Source organism: Cryptomeria japonica, chromosome 8, assembly GCF_030272615.1.
Source record: "Cryptomeria japonica chromosome 8, Sugi_1.0, whole genome shotgun sequence".
Taxonomy (NCBI): domain Eukaryota; kingdom Viridiplantae; phylum Streptophyta; class Pinopsida; order Cupressales; family Cupressaceae; genus Cryptomeria; species Cryptomeria japonica.
This window is the reverse complement of record NC_081412.1, coordinates 716986165-717009851: the sequence shown is the minus strand read 5'-3', so window position 1 is coordinate 717009851 and position 23687 is coordinate 716986165. Positions and strand designations below refer to the sequence as shown.

Genomic DNA, 23687 nt, shown 5'->3' with positions numbered 1-23687 from the left:
GTCTTTGTTAACATTCTAGGTGAACATCTCTACCATTTGTTTTTGTGGAATTTCACAAGAGCATCTGCTGGCTAGATTCCTCCATCTCTGTAAAAATGATGAAAAAGACTTTCCATCTTTTTGCTTGGTGTTGCTCAAAGTAGTGACTGATATGTCTGTCTCTATGTTGTGGGAGAAATGTTGAATAAATGCCTCTGCTAAGTCACCCCATGACTTAATTCCAGGTGGAAGTTGGGAGAACCATTCCATAGCTTGATCGCCTAGGCTCCGTGGGAATAATCTCATCAAATATGTCCTTTTGCTGCTATCTCAATGCAAGCTATGAAAAATTGTCTTATGTGTGCCTTAGGATCCCCTTTTTCTCTATACTTATCAAACTTAGGTGTCACCAAGTATGTAGGAAATGCAGGCATTGGAATGCTTTTGTCAAATGGATAGGGACATATGTCTCTCATTGTGTAAGTTGGCTTTAGTGTATTTATGTCCTCCATTTTCTTTTGTAAGTCCCTGATTTGTTGCTCCAAATTGTTCTTAGGTGGAGATCGACTTCTTGGACCATACCCTATGCTTGAGGCACCAATTGGAGGAGGAGCATGTTGCATATATGGATGATATTGATCATACACATGTTCATATGGAGGAGGTCTATAGTGATGTTGCATATATGGACCACTTGGTATAGATTCATGTTGAGGAATGAAATATCTATTTTGTCCATGTATACCATACTCTACAGGCATGTCATGAGTTTGTTCTAGTGTGTTGCCCCCAAATTTGACACGGGGTTTCCTTGTGTCCAAATTTTGAGCATGCCTTTGAATATCCAATTGCTTTGGTGGTTGATCCTTAGCATTGGTATGTGATTGAGCATATCTTTCTGCATAAGACTTCCATAATGCTCTACGAAGGTGAGTATCATATGCTTGACCATGTGTATGTGGGACCTTTGGTTTTTGAAACAAAGATGATGGTGATTCAGGCACCATATGTGGTCCTCTATTGCCTCCACTATTAGGTCTCCTTTGATCCATGTTGGAGTGAGGTTGTTGCAAAGGTCGATTTTCCATTATTTGAGACATGTCAAAATCATGAGGTATCTTGGCTCCACTTTGTGCCATCATTTGTAAGAAGTATTGTCTATCCCTCCTCATTATTTCCTCAACCAATCGATTGAAAAGGGGATCCATAATGGATTCTTCCACATCTGCTGAATGTACTAAAAAATTGTCCATATCATCATTGTGTGTATCATTGTTGTTCGTAGTGTCCATGTTCTCAACATTTGGAATGTTTCTATAGGCATCCATGTCAGGTAATGTAGTATGATCAGAATTGAAAAAGATATCATTGTCATACTCATAAGAACTCATGTTTGCGGACTCTTGAGCCTCTTTAATTTTTCTCCTAGATTTTTGAAGACGGGTTTCAACCATGAACTAGGTATTGATCGAGATGCATGAGACTAGATGAAAATGGAAAAAGTATGGAAGACCAAGAGTTGGATGGAATGTAAATGAATCTGAGGTGTACTTGCAATGTCCAAAGTGTAAGACCAAGTATGTATGTAGTAGAGTAGGTGTGACTTCCAAAGAGAGGATAGTTTCTCTTGATGAGGTAAGTTGACCTTGACTCTAAGTAAGACCAAATGAGACCCAAAGGTGATAGACCTTGATGAGGGACCACTTAGAAAAATGTTGTTGTATGTAGTGTGTTGACAAAGTATGATGAGGACAAGCAAGTGACCTTTTGACTCAAGTTTAGACAAATGTAAATTTAATGCAAGATGTAAAGCAATGATGGACTTTGTGAGACCCAAAGACAAGTTGAATGCTAGATGAAAACCTGGAGAAACAACCTAGGAAGCTCAAGAATTCCAAAACTGATTGCTCTTGTTTGCTGGACTGTAAATATTTTCCAATTTGTGAAGTTGTTGGTTGTGACCAAATCTGAATGTTTGACTATTTTTTGTGACAAGAGGACACAATGTTGATGAGGACTCAATGTTTGCAACTTTTTAGACTCAAAATGACTCCAAGAAAAGTGTGTTGTTTGATGTAAAAATGTTTTGCATACACTTGAAGACACAAAAGACACAATGGTTTGCTGTTTGGTCTTGAATGTTTTGAATGTTTAAAATAAGTCAAGCACAATTCTTATGGCTGGCCAAGACAATAGTTGTTGATCCCACATGAGGTTTTACCCTCGAGGCTACGCTATTCAGAGCGGATACTTAGATGCTTGACCTCACTAGCTCCACCCTCGGCACTCACTTCTCGGGTCAACCAAGCATCAGTCCCCATGAAAACTCCCCGTGGTGAACTTTGTATCTCTACTAAGAACCATATGTGTGTGGGCCACTACCAGAGGTCCGACCTCCTGCCTCAACAACTAGAAAGATTTTGGCTTCTAAAACAAAAAGGTGCTAGTAAGGGCATCCGCTCATGTGGCCATACATGCGACACTTTCAGCTCTATAAATACAGAAGGCTCCCAGCTGGTAGGGGTTACGCCCTACAACTGATCAAATAAATTTGATCAAACGGGTTTATGGGGAGACATAGTGTCGGTATGAACTAATCAACACACGTTATCCATAGTTTTCACCATGAATATAGTTGTTTATAGTGGTTCGAAAGAGGTGGGTTTTACTCGCTACCTCTTGGGTCATTCTCTTCTCACTAGTAGTCCTAATGACCACACAGGAAGACAGGCCCTCTAAAGATTAAACAAAAAGAGCCTATTGCTCAAGACACAAAAGACAATGATTCAATTTTAGTGCACCAATTGAAGTGTTTGATAGTCTATGAAAACAAGGAACACAATAAAAATCCAAAAACCCTTGCCAAGGACCTGCAACAAAGATTTATTAGTAGTTTGGATTGTTTGAAATAATCACCCCTTCCTGCAAGCATACAAGTTAGGTAAATTTTAGATCCAAAAGACTTTGTGAAATAGGGGCCTTCAACAATGCATTTTGTTGACCAATTCAAAGATCTGATTCATCATAAAAAAAAGACCACCTGTAAATTTTCAAGAGATTTCTAGAAATGTAAGAAAATCCAAAAAATTTGCTAATTTGCTCCAAAAATTAATTTTTTATGAAAAATCATAAAAAATTCATATAAAATGCAAAATCGATCCAAAAAATCTGAAATTTTTACTAGAGAGTCCTGATGGTCTTCCAAACCTACATAAAAAAATTTCTGCACGAAAAAATTTTATGCCAAAATTCGAAGCCGTTTGTGAGATTTGATCAAAATAAGGAAAAACCCTAATTTTTAAAGATCCAATTTTTAGGGAAATATTTTGCATCAAAATTAAAATCACAAACAACAGATCCTGTGTATAATTACTATATATTTCCAAAAATATAAGAAAATCCAAAAAATTCTCTCATTTGCTCTCAAAATTAATTTTTTATGAAAAATCATAAAAAATTCATAGAAAATGAAAATGTGCTCCACAAATTCTGAATTTTGTATTGAGAGCTCCTGATACTTTCTTCAACCTGTAAAAAAAATTTGGTGCAAAATTTCCTAGCCGTTTGTGAGATATGATCAAATCTCTCAAAGATCTTGATTTTGTGTCCAAAACCCTAGCTGCACAATATTATTCTCCATATTGTTTTACAAAACAACAATAAAGGTTTAGAAAAATTTGCAAAAAAACACAGATCTAACAAAATTACATGTCCCACAGGGTGTGCCAAAATGTATATGGTGAAAATGGATAACAATAATAACGATATTGAAAGGCTAAATGAATTCAACCACAAAACCCTAGCCTAACAACAACAAAGATCCACCATAACATATGAAGATTACCTAAGACAATGCAAATCAAATGAAATCACAAAGATTATACCATCACATGTCCAATAGGGTTTGGATCTCCATTCTTCCTATCTCCATTGATCTTGCTTGATATATTTTCTCTCAAATTTTATGTGTGCACAAGAGCTCAACAAAGAACGGAAATGTGGTTGCAAGTAGGATCGCATATGCCAAGTAGTCAATTGATCAAGTAGTTAGAATGATTGATTAGGGTTTGATAATGAAGGAAGTATCTCCTTATATAGAAGACACAATATGAAATGGAGGGATAAGATTGAGAGGTGTAAAAGGAGGTCGGCTATGATTAGAGGGTAGGTAAAAGAAATAATAAAATAATGAAAGGGTAGGTAGTGTATGAATTAAGAGATGAATGACATGTGTCATGGGTAGAAAAGGTTAATGAATTAATTAAATAAATAAAGATTTATTTAATTAATAGATGAAGTGGGATCAATTAAATAAATAAAATATTTATTTAATTTAGGAAAAGGATAATTTAAATAAATAAATGTATTTATTTAAATGAGAAATAAGGCTAGAAGAGGATAAATGAATTAATTAAATAAATAAAGATTTATTTAATTAATAGAAGAATTAGGCTTAAAATAATTAAATAAATAAAGATATTTATTTAATTAGACATGACAATTTTAGGTGTCTACAGGTATGAGGCCTTTTAAAGATACTCTGAGGGATGGAATTTCTACCTCAAGGGGTAAAATTGCTTATGATCCATACACCAATGAATATGGCATAGCTCTTGTGGGTGTCCTGATGCTAGTCCTGTATGCCCAGAGTGCTGGATTGAGTTGTACATGCCAGTACTTACCTGCATCATTTACTGTCTTCTTTAGGATTTTCAAGATTGTTTTATTTGATGCCTCTGCTTGACCAGTCCCCTATGGGTAGTAAGGTGTAGAGAAATGATGTTGGATTTTGAATCTCTCACATAGTTCTCACACATCCTGATTTTTGAAGGGATGCCCGTTGTCGGCAATGATGGAACTTGGAATGTCATATCTACAAATTAGATAATTGAGAATAAATGAGGCAATTTGCTTTCCAGTTACTGTGGTCATTGGGACTGCTTCAATCCATTTTGTGAAATACTTTGTTGCAATGATAATGAACTTGTGTCAATTTGAAGAGGAAGGATGGATTTTCCCTACTAAATCAAGTCCCCACTGACAGAAAGGCCATGATGTTGGAAATGTTTGCAACTCCTGTGTTGGTGCATGGATAAGATTGCCATGAATTTGGCACTTAGGGCATTTCTTTGCAAATTGATAAGAGTCTCTTTCCATTGTCGGTCAATAATATCCCATTCTCAGAAGTTTTTTAGCAAGAGTAGTACCACTTGAATGCGTGCCACAGATACCCTTGTGAAGCTCGTGTAAAGAAGAGTAAGATTCATTACAATCAAGGCAACGAAGAAGAGTACCATCTAGACCTCAATGGTAAAGTGTGTCAGCAGTTAAGGTATAATGGGCGACTGGCCAAATAAAGTTGAGTTTTTTATTACGAGATAGGTCGATGGGTAGGGTATTGGTTTTAAGATATTCATAGATTATTTTATATAGAGGAGAGTCTGAACCGGTTAAGGCATAGATGACATGGGAAGCAGAATTATCATAGGCTGGGGAAAATAGTTGCTCTACCAGGAACTCATAACGACTCTGTTGCTTTGGAATTTGTAGCAGTGAAGTGATAGTGGCCATTGCATCGACCACTTTGTTGTCCAACCTTGGTATTTTCTCGAAGGTGATGTGTACAAAGTACTATTTGAAGTCATCTACCATTCTTTTGTATGGCAACAACTTGTCATCCTTTATCTGATATTCATTGTTGATCTGATTTATAACTAGTTGGGAATCTGCATAGACTTTCAATTCTGTGATTCTCCATTCCACCACCATTTTGATTCATGTGACCAGGGCTTCATACTCAGCAATGTTATTGGTGCATGGAAACATGAGTCTATGCGATCTTGGAATGGTGTGTCCTTCGGGGGTGACGAACAAGATGTTGACACCTGAGCCATGTTGAGTATAGGAACCATGAAAGTAGAGGGTCCATTGATTGAGTATAACAGTAAGGACATCCATGTCTAGAAATTCCGCCTTCATTAGTTTCTTATCTGGTACTGGTGCTTCAGCTAATTGATCTACAATTACTTGTCCCTTGATAGCTCAACGTTCTGTGTATTGGCTATCAAACTCACTCAAAGTCATGACCCATTCAGCTCGTTTGCCTGTAAGAGCTACTTTGCTAAGTAAATATTTGAGAGGATCAATTTTTGCTACTAGCTTGATTGTGTGAGCTAGCATGTAATGGCAAAATTTTTGAGAAGTGAATACCACAACTAAACAAGCCTTCTCAATGAATGTGTAATTTAACTCATATCTGTTTAATGTTTAGTTGATGTAATATATAGCTCGTTCCTTGCCTTCTTGATCTTCTTGTGCTAACAGTGCTCCCAATGATACTTCCATTATTGTTATGTAGAGAATGAGTGGCTTCCCTGCTATTGGTGGTACCAGAACTGGTAGGTTCATTAGATATTGCTTGATTTGATAGAATGATTCCGCACACTTGGCTTCCCATCTGAATGGTATGTTCTTATGTAGTAGATGATTGAATGGTAGACTTTTATCTGCTAGTTGGGCTATGAATCGCCCGATTGACTGCATTTGTCCCTATAGAGATCTGTGTTAGCTAATGTTCTTGGGAGGTGGCATCTCCATGATGACCTCTACCTTCGCTGGATCTACTTCAGTGCCCTTTGCTGACACAATGTAGCCTAATAGTTTACCTGATGTTACCCCAAAGACACACTTCTTAGGGTTTAGCTTGACTTGGAATTGCTCCAATCTTTGAAATATTTTATCTAATATGCTTAGATGTTCTACCTAGGTGAATGACTTAGCCAGTAAATCATCCACATAGTCCTCCATGAAGGTATCCATCATATCATGAAAGATTGTCTTCATTGCTCTTTGATAAGTTGCCCCAATATTCTTCAAGCCAAAAGGCATGACGTTCCAACAATACGTTCCCCAAAGATAGGTGAACGTTGTTTTATCTTGATCCTCTGGAGCTATCTTGATTTGATTATAGCTAGATAAACTATCCATTAATGAGAGCATTGCATGGCCTACTGTGAGGTCCATAATTATTTTGATGTTGGGCAAAGGAAAGTCATCCTTTAGATAGGCTTTGTTGACATCTCTAAAATCTGTGCATATTCTGATGCTTCCATCTGGTTTTGAAACTAGTACAATGTTTGAAATCCATTCAGCATAGTCTATAGGTTGAATGAATCCAACATCTAATAACTTCTTTAGTTCAGCTTTGACCATTAATGCTACATGTGGATTCATCTTTCTTAACTTTTGTTTGACTGGCTTAGCTCCTGGAGCAATAGATAAATGATGCATGATTAGGTTTGGATCTATCCCGGGCATATCAACATAGGACCAGGCAAAATTGATTTGCTTTTCTGTGAAGAATCTAAAAAACTCTAGTTTTTCCTCTTCTGTTAGTGATTCTGCTAGGTGTATATTTTTAGTTACTGCTTCTGTACCGATGTTGATTGATTGAGTGGGCTCAATCAATATGGGTAATTGCTCCTAATAGTGTTCAGGAAGAGTGTCAAGTCTCCCATCTTTAGGTGCCTTAAAAAGGTTTTCACCCTCATATGCGTCCTTTATTTTGACTTTTTTGTGATCTAGTGCTGCCATTGACTGGTTTTCAACATCAAATCCTTTGTTTCTTTCATTTTGTGACTGAGAGACTTGGCACCCTCCCGATTGTAAATATCATTATTTTTTTCACTGGTAGAGCATGTTTCTGGGTTGATTGTACATAGGTAATGGACAATGGATTCATCATCTAGAAAAATAGGTATATCATGGTGTTCAAATTCATCCCAGTCTATCAAATCAGGAAATACAAGCGATAGAGAGTCATTTGGTGGGTCGAGGTCGGCTGCGGTAAGTGTCATGATAGAGGTATCGTTAAGGCTATCTGGGATGTTGGTTAAGTTAATGATATTTTCAAGGTCTTCGATGGTATCATCTTCCATGTAGACTTGTTCGTAGTTCCCCTGCTCATTTTCCTTAGCTTCGTAGATATGTTGTGGACCGAATTCAAGTAATCGAGACTTTGTGGCCTATCCTTCCAAAGAAAGGGGTGTGTGTGAATGTATAGCACCTTCTGTGACATCCTCAATAATATTTAAGAAACTACCCCATTCGTAGTCATTAGAATCAGTTTCAGAAGTACTGTCCCAAATCCTTTCAGTGCTGCTGATAGGTATGTTGTAGGGTGAAAAGAAATCTTTGATAATTGATACTAGTCTTGTAGTTTTTTTGGATTCTGAATCAGAACCTTCTTGTACTCTTTGCCTTTGTTCATACATTGTTTCTCCTTGGGGAGTAGTTATGTCTTTAGGAGGTGACTCTGCCTTGTTTTGAATAGGTTCTTGAACATGATGCACTTTCTCATAAGATGCTTCTTCCCTTTGAATGGTCAGTTCCTTTTGTCATTTCTCTTTTTCTTGGTGTTCTCACTCTTTCCTTGTTGTTTCTGCTGCTTGGTGTAGTGTCTCTTGCCATGAGTCCTCATAGTATTTATTCTTTGCTTTCCACTGATGTTTTTGATACTTATTTTGTTTTTGTCTTGGGGGTATGTTGTGTCCATATCCCAGTCCTGTTTTGTCTCGAGAAAGTTGTGAAGGAGGGTCTAGTGGTTCTGTATAATGCCTTCTTGATGCTTTCCTATAGGTCCTTTGCCATTGTATCCCATCTATTGCATGATCAGAAATCCTTTTCCATATTGTTGTGTTGGTATGGCTACCTCTAGAGTAGCAGCTCTGAGTTCTCCCTCATCCTTGTATAGCCAACTAAGGATGTCTTTCTCTTCCGATTCATGTGCTAGTGTGCTCAATTGGATAAATTTGCCATCAACCTTGGTGATGAGCTATGTTGCTTGATGTGTCGATGCAGAAGGTTTTCCATGAGATTTTGGTGATGTTGGTAATCTAGATAGACACATGGGTTCAAAAGAGTATTCTCACATGCCTTGGTCTTTGATTTTCATCTTTTGTTTGAAATCCATGGATAAAGATTTGAGCTTTTCTTGATGATGGTATATTGCTGAGGAAGTTGGAGCTTCCCTATTGTGTGGATCCAGGCTGTCTTGAGCTGCCCCCATAGCATTGCAATGTTGAAAGGGATTATTATTAGCAGATATGGAAATCTCCTATCCATTATATAGGAATTTGACACACTGATGGTAAGTTGATGGCACTGCTTGCATTTCATGTATCTAAGGACAGCCCAATAAAATATATATTGTATGTTAAGTCTATGTCTAAGACTTGGCACACAGTGTCTCTTTGTATCGATCCTACCTGAATAGGTAGTATCATTGTTCCTTTGGATGATCTTTCTTCATCATCATATGACTTGATGGTGATCTTTTTGTGTGGATCAATAGACTGTTCAGAGAAGCCTAATGCACTGATAAGTTTTAAAGTACAGATATTGAGACCAGCTCCTCTATCTATTAATACTCTTTTAACTTGATGTTTGTAGACTAAGACTTCAATATGAAGGGGAGTGCTTTATGGATGACTTAAATAGATATTATCATGTTTGGAAAAGGTGAGATTATGAGGCCCTGTCATATGAGCCACCATGGCTTGATATTTGTCAATGTCCAGATCTTGAGGCACATTTGTTTCAACGAGTGCTTGTTCAAAGATGTCTTTATGTTTTGGTGAGAGTTTGAGTAACTCGAGTATGGATATCTGAGCAGGAGTTAATCATATTAAGTCTTGGGGATAGTGGTCAATGTCGATGTATGCCCTTTCAAGATGTATTTTTGAGCTCCAGTTGTCACATTGATTGATGTATGGTCTTGTTTGTCTTTGATCTTTATGCCATTTATTTGGTTGTCATCTCTTGATAGGTGATTGATGGTGTTGTTGTACAGATGATTTATGTGATCTCCTCGTGTATCGTTTGATGATGAAGCTCATTCCTTGTTGTAATTTGGAAGAGGATTTTTAAAGGCGACATGATCACCATTCGTTTTGAGACCATCAATAGTTAAATCACCTCTATTGATCATATCTTGAACAATATTCTTAAGCCTCATGCAATCATTTGTGTGATGTCCTTTGTTTCGATCAAAATCAGAGAAATGTGAGTCATTCCACCAAGGTGGTTTGATCTGGGGTTCAAAGTTGTTTATGGATGGCAATGTGATAATATTGTTTGCCAGGAGTTCGTGAAATGTTGATTCTAAGGATTTCCCCAATGGTGTGTAGATGTGTCTATTTGGGAAAGTGTTGGTGTTACCTCTTTGATTTGTATTATTCCCTCAATTAGTGTTGTTGTCTTGGGTATTGTTGTTGGTGTTTGAATTTGAAGGTCCCTGATTGGTATTCTGTGGATAAGTGTTAGTGCCTTGGTTAACACTTTTTTAATTCTTGTTAGATTGTAGATTACCTGATAAAGCTAATACTGGTTGTTTGGATTTCATATCATTACCATCAACTCCTCCCCCATTAACAATGTTTTTGTTTCTGGTCCAGAATCGGGATTTGTCTAAAGTGTTGTTGTTGTTTTGGTTGTTAAAGTGAGTGTTGGATGAATTAGTTCTTTCCTTTAAGAAATTCAATGTTCCTTTCTTGATGCAGGCTTCCTCTACTTGGATTCCGTTTTCGATCAACTTAGCAAAAGATAGTATGCACTGGAGCTTGAGTTGATAACTCATCTCACTATTTAAATTGTCGATAAATATCTCCATCTTTTCCTTTCCAAGCACATCTCTACGATATCTTGAAACCATACGCCTCCAATGTTGAAGAAACACGATGAATGTTTCATTGTTTTTCTGTTTGGTATTACATACATCCAACATGGTGATCGCGTGTTGAATATTATAGGAGTATTGTGTGATAAATTTGTTTACCAGCTCATTAAAGGATCTGATGGGAGGTGTAAGTTTAGACAACCACTCCATTGTTTTCCCTCCCAAACTTCTTGGGAATAGCCTCATTAAGTAAGTGTCATCGTGAGAAAATTCTAGGCTTATGGTACAAAATTCTCGAACATGATCACGGGGATCACTTTTACCATCATATTTGTCGTATTTTGGTAAATCTGAATTCAAGGGAAAAGGTATCATGTTTAATCTCCTGTCAAAGGGGTAAGGACAAATTTCATTCAAGGAGTATCGCACTGTGGTCGCCTATTGCATGTCCTGCATTTGTCTTTGCAGCATTTGAATTTGTTGTGTAAGAGCGACCATGGGTGCATTTGTACGCCAAGGGAAAGCTTCTTCCCTTTCATTCTACCTAGTTCGGGCATGGTTGTGTTCAGGTATGATTTCAGGATCATTCATTTCTTCTTCTCTATGTTGTTTTTGATAGGCGTAATTTCGAGTCCTTGTCCTAAAAATTTGTTCGTCGACCTTCCTTAAGTTTTCAATATCAAAATCTTCAGGAAGTCTAACTCCTTTTCTAGTTAGCATGAGCATATATTTTTCTTTGTCAGCTTCAATGAGTCTTTCCATGAGCTTTTGGAATGAGGGGTTTTCTTGACATTCTTGGAGAAGTTCCTCAGTGATCTTTGTATCTCCTAGATCAGTATAATCGAAAGGGTTGGATAATCTACGACCCATACTTGACTCTGGTTGTGGTTCACTTTGCTTGTTCCTTTGACAACGAGTGACAACGAGCATCTAGTAAAAGCTTTCTGTGACAAAGGGGATAAAATATTCTTCTTCTCGTTCAGGGGTTGGTGGTTCGGATCGAGCTACGTTATAAGTGATGCAGATATGTGGGAATAAAGCGAGATTAATCTTTCCTCCATGATTCAAGCATTGGTTGAATGTCGCTTTTTGAATGTAATCTCTGCTTCTTAAGGGTTCTTTGTCAAACTTGTTTTATTTGCCTTGAAGATAGAATCGCATATGACGCAAGAATGCGCGATGTGATTTAAAAAGTTGGCAATTGATAGAGAGAAACTTATTCTGTTTGGCAAGTTTTATAGAACTAGGTTGGCTTTTCTTCAACTCAGTTTTGTGATGAAGACTTCTCAAAATATGAGGAGTGGTCATACACGAATGATCAATGGTTTCCTTCGATGTTGGGTTGAGATACTTCGTTTGAAAAAATCAAGTTTACTTCATCAAGAAGAGGTTTAGATTTGCCCCCACGACAAAGTGTGTCAAATGACATGGATAAGAGTCTCCTGATATGGAAACGTGTTTTGACAACTTAAGGTTTAAACTTGGTATGATGTTTTGTTTTGATAGAATCCGTTTAGATGGCAGACCTTTTGATCAATGTGATGGTACTACCTAATTTTGGTTGGATGAATTCTTATCTCGAGCTAGTTTAAGATTCGACAAATTTGTTCTAAGGATGCTTGCTTGATTTTGGAAATGACTTGGTTCGGATTCTGACTGGTGAGTTTGACAAAAGGCCCAAAAGGGTATTTAGGACTGGTGATAAAATTTTCTAAAAATGCCTGGTTTACTCTCTGTTTTTTTGTGTTTTAACCATGCACTAAAACAGAGACTAGATGTGCTACCTGATGATCTAGATGCGCTACAGAAAATTTGCTATGCGCTAAGATTCCTATGTTACGTGCTAACTCAGAGTTCTGAAAACTGTTTCTAACTGGGAAGGTTATGTGCTAATATGTCCTGATTAAATATTGTAATTTGGACTTCAAGCGCTAAGTTAAGCCTCTTATGTGCTATACTAATGCTTAAAAGCGCTAATATGGTTTCACAAAGCACTACTGAAATGTTTACCAGTATGACAACTGTTTGTGCGCTATTTTGATAGATGGAAGCGCTAAGTTCTGGTTTGCATGCACTATAAAATGGTCAAAATGCGCTAGGATGTTGCTCCTATGCACTAGAATACCTTGATTGCTTTGTTGTTGGTTGTTTTTAGAAAATTTTAACACTTGTTTATTTTGGTGGATGATTTTCTGAAAGTAACTCGAAAACACGACATGAAATAAATAACCAATTTTGTCTATGCTAAATAGATAGTGTATGTTCTGCGAGGATGTGTTCAAATCCCCAATGTTTTCTCAAGTTTAGATACAAGATAAATTAGATAGACTCTTTATTCAAGGGTCATCAACAATACCATAGCCCACTAGTCTCGATACTCCGTCAACTCAAATAGTCGTGTTACCCCCTAGGGGGCACTCATTTTTTTGCCTTTTGCCAGAAATTAACTCAAAGTGAATTGCTTCACAATTGATTAGTTATCTTGGGAGATATATGGTGAGTATTCTTGGGGGTGAATTCTTTCCCACCCTTACACTATGATATTGGAGATGTTTAGATACTAATTCGGCTCAAAGTTTCTATTTCTAAAGTTTTTAATCAGGCTTCCTGTTCAGTCTTTAGTGATAAACTCCCTCAGGAGGCTTCCCAACCTTTAGAACAAAGGCTTTACATATTGTAAAGATACTGGGGGAAGGCTAATCACTAAGAAAAACCGTTGAAGGGACTTTTGTCAACCTCCACTTTTGATTATAGTGGGTTGGAACACTTGGCGATAAAGTCATTTCCCACTTAGGTCGTTCCCCTCTCACCGACCATTTAAATGGCACTCTAAGAGCAACTCGGGAGGGCAGGCCTACTAAAGGATGTAAATTCTTGAAATGAAGAAAGCATAAGAGTGGTTTGGCTTTTTGATCACCCAGTTAAGGGGAGAGCATATACCTTCCACTTTCAAGACAAGGCAAACAATGGTTCTTTTTAGCCTTCAAGACAATGATTTTCTAACTTCTAGTTGAATATTTTGCTCCAAAATCATGGTGTTCTTTTTAACCTTTCATAGCAAAGTGTGTATTTCCAAAAAACTTTGAATAAACCTGGTCAACAAAGTAAATCGTGAATTGGTCAACAAAATTTAAAGTCAATAGGGGAAATTTTTCCCTCTTTGCTTTGCATAAAATGAAGATGAGGTTCTTTTACCTTTGCAAAAATAAAATTGATCATTTTAGACACCAAAGGAAGGTGAAGTTCGTTTTAACCTTACTGAAAGTAAATTTGTTTCGTTCTTTTTAGACCCCCAAAATGAAGTGTTTTTCCTTTTCTAACTTGCAAGAAAGAAAAAGTGAATTTTATTGTTCTTTTTACCTTGCAATAAAGAAAAGATGAATTTTCGTTTTAAACACCAAAAAGAAGTCTGAGGTTCATTTTAAGCATCCAAAATGAAAATATGAGGTTTATTTTAACTTGTACAAAAGGGAGAGTGAATTATTTTTAACTAACTTCTTTTGAAAGAAAGTTAAAAAAAAAGATAAAACTTCTAAACGAACTCCCCCTGCACAAAAAAGATTAGAACCTGCATGAAATTCATCAGTAATCAAATGTTAGTGGGGGCTTACACAAGCCTAAAATGATTTTCCTCGATTACAATTTTTTTTTCTCTGCTACCTCTATGCACTACACTATTGCACCAATGCACTACAACAATGCACAAACGCGCCACAAAATAATCCCTATGCGCTAGACTAGTTTTTTAATGCGCTATGATTTTACAGTTGACAGTCAGAGTGTTATGCGCTAACCTAAGTTCTCAATGTGCTAAACAATGAGCAAGATGCGCTAGCAAACGGTTTCTAAGCGCTAAAAGAAGACTCCAATGTGCTAACTCATCTTTTTCGCCTACCTGCAATATCCCTCCTGCATTAAAAATGATATGTTTTATGGGGTTATGCCCCACGATGGGCGCCAGAAATATGTGCGGGAAAAGTGGTGCAAAGAAATGGAAATTTTAGTTTAAAAAAGGTCCACACACCAATGGTACTATTGGTGCAAGTTGTGGAGCTATATTGAATAGCTGAACTCCCCAAGGGACATTCCATTGTTCTCTATCTCATAGGATCCCTCAAGTCAATTCCTTTGCTCTCAGATCACTGAGCAAAGTGACTTTAGGAATGACAACTCCAAGAATGAGGGATGTTTGATCAACCTAGTATGAATGCATTCCTAGTTATGCATGATATTAAATCTAATATGATTTAAACTAGCATGGATATGATGATAAGATAAAAGATTAGTAAAACCTATCCTAACATGATATACTAGTCTAATATGAGAGTGTTATGATAATGGAAATGCTTCTTAAAATGCTTATTCAGATGATTTCTATTCAAAGAGAGGCTAAATGATTGATTTAAAAATGATTACGGATTGGATGCATGAAACTTGGATATACTTAGTAAAATGTCTACAAGCTTGATACTAAAGACTTGGATATATAAAAATGAGAGAATGAGAGCTCTATTTATAGGAAAAATAGGGCAATGAATGGTCAAGATTGGATAATCTTAACAAGGGCCAGGATTGAAAGTTATCAATCCATGTATACAATTCTCACCAATGAAATGGTGACAATTGTCAACAAAAGACTGCTTGAGAGGAGATGAAAGAAGCATTAAATGCTTGAGAAGACATGATGGTTACCTTAGGAGGTAAGGGTTAAGGTTAGGTTAGGGTTATCCATTGGATAAAGATTTTACCCAAAGGATAAACTCTTGTGCAAGGGTTAAAGGGATAACGATGGTCAAAGCAATGAATGCTTGGTGAGACACTTGGGTTAGATGAAGGTTGAGTTGGAGAGAAAGTCTCTAATCATGCAAGAAGGTTGAGCTAACCATTAATGGTTAGGAAGACTTTAAAGGTTAAACTTGTTGAAGACATAAAGCCTTTAATGGTTTTCAAAGACTTTGAGGGTTTGAGAAGTGACTTCTCTTTGCTTAGGGATGTGACAATATTTAGGAGATGGATTAGGCTAATTTAGAAGTGATTAGAAGAATCTAGAAGGGGGTTAAGGAGGCAAGTGGGAGATGTAGGATTTTGGAAGTGGATGGAGGGGAATTTTAATTAAAATAAATTACTTTATTTCAACAAAAATAGATGCAACTTGCATAAATACAAGGGGGATTTAAATAAATAAATTAGACTTATTTACTTGCAAGGATCAATTTAATTAAATGTAAATTTAATTAAAAGGGGAGAAAGGGGAATTAATTAAATAAAGTGATTTATTTAATTAAAGGTAATGAAAGGCTTAGGTGAACTTAATCAAATAAATTGAGTAATTCAATTAATTAAATAGATGAATGTGAATAATTTAATTAAATAGAATTTAATTAAATAGAGGAATGAGGTTAAAATGAATATTAAATATTCACTTAGGAAAGTGGTCATTTTTATACGTCTACAGAAGTCTTCTTCAGTATATTGTGTGAACTATAGAGCCATTAATTCCTATAGAAAGATACGTAGGTAGGGTCATTATCAATGGATCCTCAAGGTATAGGTCTACATCTAGATTTAACCTTGATATTGGGATCTTACTATATTTACTGCACATTAGATTGTGACATAGAGTTTTTATCAAGGCTCTAGTTGATAAGTTTATGAAGCTAATATTTCTACATTGGATAGAGATTGCTTAACCACTTAAGATAGTACTTGAGGTCAAATTTTAAAAACCAATAGTAACCAAAATGGTTATTACATAATTAATGATTAAAGAATTTCCAACCAATAGTAACCAATAGTAGCCAATAAAAATAAGACTATATAAGGGAAACATGGAAAGAACCAAAATTAGACAATGTAAGACACCATTGTACCAATACCCATTCTAAAAAAATTGCATAGCCCATACACTTCTATTCATCTAATGCATACCCTAATAGAGCTACTTTAAATGACTCCCAACAATTAATAATACTTAAGAGTATTTACATCTATTAATCTAATGCATAGCCTAATAGAGTGTCATAGCACGACCCCATAGGATCAGATGACTCATTCATATGTCTCACGGGCATGGAGAAACGCATTGCCAAAGTTTGACAACTTTTCGCGCTTTGAGCACTTAAATGGGATGGCCAGTAGGGTGTGGCCCACATCGATCAGACGATTTGGAGACAAAAACAAAGGCAATCCTAGCGTAAACCCAAACACTCAGTCTCCTGTGAGCTGGCAGTTCGGTGTTGCGACGATCCGATTGAAAGTTAGGGCATTGTGCAACTTTTTATTGAACCCATTTGACCCTTTTTGTCGCAACCGAGAAAGTGTCACCATGAGAAATAGGATCCGAGTCTACCTAAACCGAGAGAGTATTTTTTAGAGTGCCATCTCACAACCCCGTAGGATTAGACGACTCATTCTTATGATTAACGGGTGCCGAGAACGCAATGCCGAATATTGACTATTGGCAAATGCACACTCCAATGAGAAATTGTAGGTGATTGAAGGTTTTGTCATTGATGGAAACCTTGCAATCATATGATACCGACAAGACAAATATATCGGCACCAGCAATGACAAACTCTACACCAGTGTACAGAACACCGGCAATGAAAGGAAGGATACCAGCATCCTGGCCGATAGGAATTTTGTTTATAATCTATTGTGTAATTAATTGTAAAATCATTGTAAGCCGACATGGCGAGTTGTAATATGACCCATATATGTATGAGCTCATTGTAGAACATTTTGTAATAAGGTGATAGACGAAATTATGTAGACCTAATATGTGAATTATAGGTTAAGGGTTTATTTATGTAGCAGAGCTAAAACCGGTACTGAATCTGGCATAGCAGATGCTAATCTTAAGCAGTACAAGACATTGGATTTGCATAATCCATTTTTGTAAGTCAGTGTAACTTCCCATTTTGTAATTGAGCAACGAGCTCTAGGCACTTGGCCTTCCTGCATGTGCAAGCCCCTATTGTAAGAATAATATTCGCTTATTGGCCAGTAAGCGAATATTGTGGGTCACAAATCCCACTGAGGTTTTTCCTACACTGGGTTTCCTCATTAAACTACTATGTTATGGTGTGATTCTCATGTGGTTGTTGTTATTCATGTTTATTGCATTATTTTTGGTTTACCAGTACATAGTATTGATATGCTTTTCATATTTTAAATCAAGTAAATTCATAAACTGGTAAGATACTGATTCACCCCCCCCCCCCACCCTCTCAGTATCTTTGGGAATCCTAACAATTGGTATCAGAGCTCGGTCCTCTACTTTCAGATCTTAACAGCTTGAGGAAGATCTTGACACTGGCACAGATGGAAAACTTGATGAAGCAATTAGAAATAGCTCTTTTAGACTACGATGCAGAAAAGTTGAAGAATATCAAACTCGAAGATGATCTAAAGGCTGCACAGGATATTATTCAAGTGCTTCAAGAAAATCTTACTATTGCAAGAAACAAGAGAAGAGAACTTTGTGAAAAGATGCAAAATGAGAATGATGAAAAGGAAACTCTTAGTGATCTGGTGAACAAGCTAAAACAAGAGAACAATACAACAAAGAATGAAATGCAAGATATGACCATGAGATTTTGTAAAGAAATTGAAGATAGAAAGAAAAATGAAGAAGACTTGACTAGAAGACTGAATGATGTTGCAAATGAAAACACAAGACTTAGTTATGAAAATGATATGTTGAAGACAGATCTGATGCATACACAAAATGACTCAAATAAACTCATGAGACAGAGATGATAGTTCTGATACTTAATATAAGTACAGATCCAATACCCAACAAGATGAGAGGGGGGAGGTGAATCATACAAACTTAATCATCCATAAAAACATCAGATTCAACCTCGGTAACATATACATCAGTAATATAACCAAAAACTGTCAAACATGCAAACTTAAAAGCATAGAATCACCATAAACCTCATAACACCAGATTTAACATGGAAACCCAAATAGGGAAAAACCACTGTGGGATTTCGGACCCACTAAGAAATATACTCTTCTAGAGTATGCTCGGTTAAAAGCAAATCCTGTTAAAGATTACAATCACATTGCTAGATGTGACCCAGTTAAGGGATTTCCCTCAGATCTATTAGGATCTTCACCTTGTTAGAAGTGACCTTTTTAAAGGATTTCAAACACTCAATCTGAATGTCACCTTGCTAGAGGGTTTTACATATAAGACTGTGAAGTCCACTTAGTTAAGAGATTTTCTGTCACTTTCACAAAATAACAGTAATAAAATCTATCTGCAACTTCACATCTGAAAATGTTGAAGCAGATTCCTATTTGCTCAATAATCTAGATATAGAACTAATCTTGTCTATCTGCTGGGCTCTATACTCTGTTATTCAAAACAGGTCTTCAAGCTTCTATGCTCGGTAATCACTATGTAGTATCCCTATGCATACACTTGCCCACATACATTGTTTATCAATAGTTTCCTATTTATAAACAATCAGGTAACCACTTAATCTCCTTGATCACATTTCCCATGATCAATCATAGCCATCAGATCTTCAATCTTGTCCAGGTTCAATGTATCCTTCGATCTAAAAATGTTTTACCCTGCCTTGGAACTTGCATTTTCACCTTGGAACTTGTGTTAGGGTATTGCAGTTTAATCTGAGCTGTAGATCTTCCTGCCGATCTTTCATTGCCATAGATTCTTTAAAAAACTTCATTCAGGGCTTACTAATCATTAAATCATCTCCAACTCATCAGCTTCCTTCATTAAATAACGCATGCAAACATTTAATGTATTATGTTATAGCTCGATTGCAACTCGGTAAATACTAAACTTCACTTAGTAGACATTCTGCCTTCATTAACCGATAGCGATAACCTTAGGGTTTACTGACTAGGTTCCTTAGGGTTTACCGACTAGGTTCTTTGCTCGGTAACATAGTATAGTATTAACCTTGCAAATAATATCATTTGTAGAATATCAAAACAATATAAACATCATGATCTCATCATTGTCTAACTCGGTAATAGTTGCCCATTGAATAACTGTATTTCTCCCCTTATTCATCATATTCTCTCTATGTCTTTTACCGACATCTTTATACTCATCAAATCATACTACTTAAGATATGGCAACATCCTACTAAGTCAAAAAATCAATTTCTTGACATCAATGACAAAATAATAATATTAAGACAGTAAATATCCTTAATCAGTTATATCCATAATCATCAACAACCTTCTCAATATCCTTAATGAAATATCAACAATCTCTCACTGTAATTGGAATGCCAACCATCTCATTTGTTTGTTATAGTGATGCCAACAAGAAAGGAATCTTGGAAAGAGAACTGGTTGCTGCAAATCAACACAAGGAGAAATTCAAGAAAAGATCAGAAGAACTTGGTGACATGTTGAAGAATCAGAAACCTAATGGTGATACAAATGGCCTTGGCTTTGAAGTTGGTGAAAGCTCCAGTACTGCAAACAATCATGATCATAGCAAACCGGTAAGACAACCTAATGCTTACAAATTCAAAGGAAAATGCTTTAACTGTAACAAGTATGGTCACAAAGCAAATCAGTGTAGATCTATAAATTATCAGAACACTAATACACCCACCGGTCAGTGCTCTAAATGCAACAAAATTGGTCATAATTCAGAGAATTGCATAATGAATGTAAGATGTTATGTTTGTGGAAGATTTGGACACTTATCTAATCAATGCAGAACACAAACCGGCATAGGATATGGGAAAGCTATTCAAAAAAACAATGTGACTTGTTATGCTTGTAACAAGATTGGGCATATTGCTAAATTTTGTAGAAGCAAGTCATCACCGGCAAATAACAAAGGTCCTAGTTTGAAGGGTAAAGAAAAGGTTGAAGAGGTAAAACAAGAATTCTCAAAATAATGGATCAGAAAGTCAGATCAAAATGTTGATGGGAATACTCCTCCACCGGCAGAATAGAGTAACACTCCATCGGCAGGAGACTCTTCATCTAACTGAAGAAAATTCCTTTGGGGGTTTAGCAACTAAATGAAAAACATGCTATTATTCCCTTGGTTGATGGTGAGAAGTTGAAATTATTTCTATACCGGTAGATGAGTTAAGTTGTGACTTAACCAGCAAGCATTAAATGTGGTAGGTGAAGAAAATAACATTATAAAACAAGTGTTTTGGCTCCATTTTCATTTCACTGAGCATTCAAATCTTCGAGAGCGCAAAAATTCCCGAGCGAAGGTATCCCAAGCGAAGAAGTGAAGCAATCCATCAAATCATTCATTCCTAAGGCAGATTAAGGTATTTATAGCTATGGCATCTTCATCCACTCCTGAATTTATTGCAAACCCTACTGTTGTTGAAGTAATTAAACGCCCTAGACCCGTGTTCCAGTTAGTTCCCGAAATTGCGAAGAAAGATGATAGCCTAGGTGCATTTTCTCAAATACCTAAAGGGGTAGTATATGCTGAAGACCCTAGGATGTATATACACTATCATATTGATGAACTAGGTGATGAGGAAATTAAGAATATGTATAAATCTGTGATTTGTGATGAATCTGGAAATATCAAACCTGAACATAAGATAGTAGAAACCCTAGGTTTCACTGAAATTCTCAGTATCCCGGATTTCCCCAAGGATAACATAAGGATAGTATTAAGCAGAGTACATGGTGAATTTTTCTGGTTGGACTCATTTCATAAAATCACAAAAGAAGTAGTAAAGGCTGTAACAAGGTTACCCTCCATCGGCAATAGACCTGACAAAACTAAGGTCTCAAATGACTTAGTGACAAAACTGACTGGTGCAACATTTGATAAGAGATCTCTGAGGGTAAATGATGTAAAGGATATAAATATCAGATTTATCAGTATGATCTTAGGTTATAAGGCTACTCATGCAAATAGGTTAAAATTAGTTTCTAGCCTATGTATTAAAAGTGCCTATGACATGGTAAATGACAATGCATGGATAGACATATGTGAATGGCTCAAAGATGAGTTGATAGACAATTTGGGTAAGATCAAAAGAGATAAGAAAGGAACATTCAAATTTGGAAACTTACTTGTTTGTCTGATGCTATACATAACCAAACAAGTACTCGGTATTGGTGCTAGAGATTTTTGATTTGATATACCGGTAGGAAAACAACTATCAGTACTATTGAACAATATGGGAGAGAACAAGGAGAAAAACATAAATGAGCATTTTCAAGCTCTAAAGGATCAAATGAAAACCAGAGTAAGGCTATCACAAGCTATTGTGGATAAGTATCAAAAGGAAATCTGATTTGTGATAAAGAAAGATCAAATTTGGATGGAGGCAGTTATCCCTAGAACTATTTGGTTAACTGAAATGGGCTATGAGACAGATGACAACATTATTGAAACTTATGCAAAAGCCCTCCTTGAAGCTCCTAAGGAACCGAAAGAGAAAGTATTTGGTAGTGCTGAAACAATAGAAAGTCAAATTCAATCTAGGAAAAGGCTTAAGAAGGTTGAGGCAACTGTAAGAAAAGGTACCTGGCAGGCAAAAGCTATCAAGGAAGATGTGCTAAAACAAACTGGTTTAACTAAAAGTGAGTTAAAAGTACTTCAACCAGAAACTCATCTTTCACCGATTAGAACTTCTTCAGAGAGTGACATACCTGCAGTATTCAAGATAGTTGAGAGGAAAAGAAAACCCTCACTGGCACCCTCTCCTTCACCAAAAAGGACAAGATAGAAGCAACAGGCAGTAAGGCCTCCGGCAAAGAAAATGACTCCTAAGAAGAAGAAGACAAAGCAGACTATTACTCCTCTTAACAAACTTCTTAGTGAAATCATAGAGGATGGTAAGCTGAAGAACATAAATAAAATATACAATACACTATCAGCTAATGATAAGGAAAGTATAGAGAATAGTGTAATTTTACACTTGGACATATACAAGAAATTCTTAATGGAAATTGTTGATGAAATTCCAAATGACTTGTATAGGAGATTAGAAGCTAGAAGATTAGCTATTGTTGATTTGGATAAAAAGATTAAAGTTGAAAAACTACTGGCAGTGCATCCAGTTAACTCACCTGATGAAATAGACAAATTAATCAGTGAGGCTAACCAGACAGTGTTTTCTACTGCTCACCGGCATGTAGCATTAATGGCAGGCAGAGTGAAGGAAGTTTATGAGGAAACTGTTGATGGATGGGATATTTTCTTTGTAGAGAAAGAAAAAGAGGAAGAACTACTCAGACATAAAACCATCAAAGTATATCAAAAGGACAGAGATAAGGGTAAAGGCAAGGTAGGTGGTCCACCAAGCCTAAAAATAACCGACAATATGCCCCCACCTCTTTCAGACACTCCACCGGTAGACACTACTGAAAATCAACTGGTCACTGAGAGTATGGAGACTCTAGTAGAAGACACAAACCCTAAATCAGAAATTTTGTATATAGTAAATGTAGATACTTAGGAAGTTAATGTCGTGGTTGACATAGAGACCACCGAGGATAAAGAAAAGGATGTGACTACTGAGTCACCGGCTACAGAGGTTGAGTTAAATATAGAAAAACCTTCACAAGAAGAGCAACTGGTAGAGGATACTACTGAAAAACTGGTAGATACAATTGTTAAACCATCTAAAGAACCGGCAAAAGAAAGTTCAGAGGTACATACTGAGATAACATCTGAGAAACCAGCAAATGAAAACTCAGAGAAACATTCTGAGACACAGCTAGAGAAACCCAAACTGGTACAAGTTGAAGCATAGGTACAAATAGAGACAGTGCCACTGGTCCAAACTAAAAAGCCTAAAACTTTGTTTGTGGAAATGCAAACTCAGACTGACCTACCAAAGGTCGAACCAAGCAAGGGAATAACCACAACCGGCAACATGGCTATTGTAAAAACTGTTGGACAAACATCTGGAACAACCATGACAGAATTCAGACCTACTAATGTAACTAAGGTCTTATTAGATTCAATAAAGAAGATCACGGATTGCAATGCACAAGCCTATAAGGCTATTGATGACACCATATCAATTCTTAAATTAAT

At 36.5% G+C, this 23687-nt stretch overlaps 1 protein-coding gene across 1 annotated transcript in view; it reads left to right on the top strand.

Annotated features, from left to right (window-relative positions):
- LOC131857935 (uncharacterized) overlaps window positions 1-23400 on the top strand; it is a 32692-nt gene extending 9292 nt beyond the window's left edge. The window contains exon 2 of the mRNA XM_059210725.1: window positions 23129-23400. Coding sequence (XP_059066708.1) covers window positions 23129-23400 — 272 coding nt within the window. The remainder of the gene's footprint in view (window positions 1-23128) is intronic.
- Window positions 23401-23687: the final 287 nt, after the last annotated feature.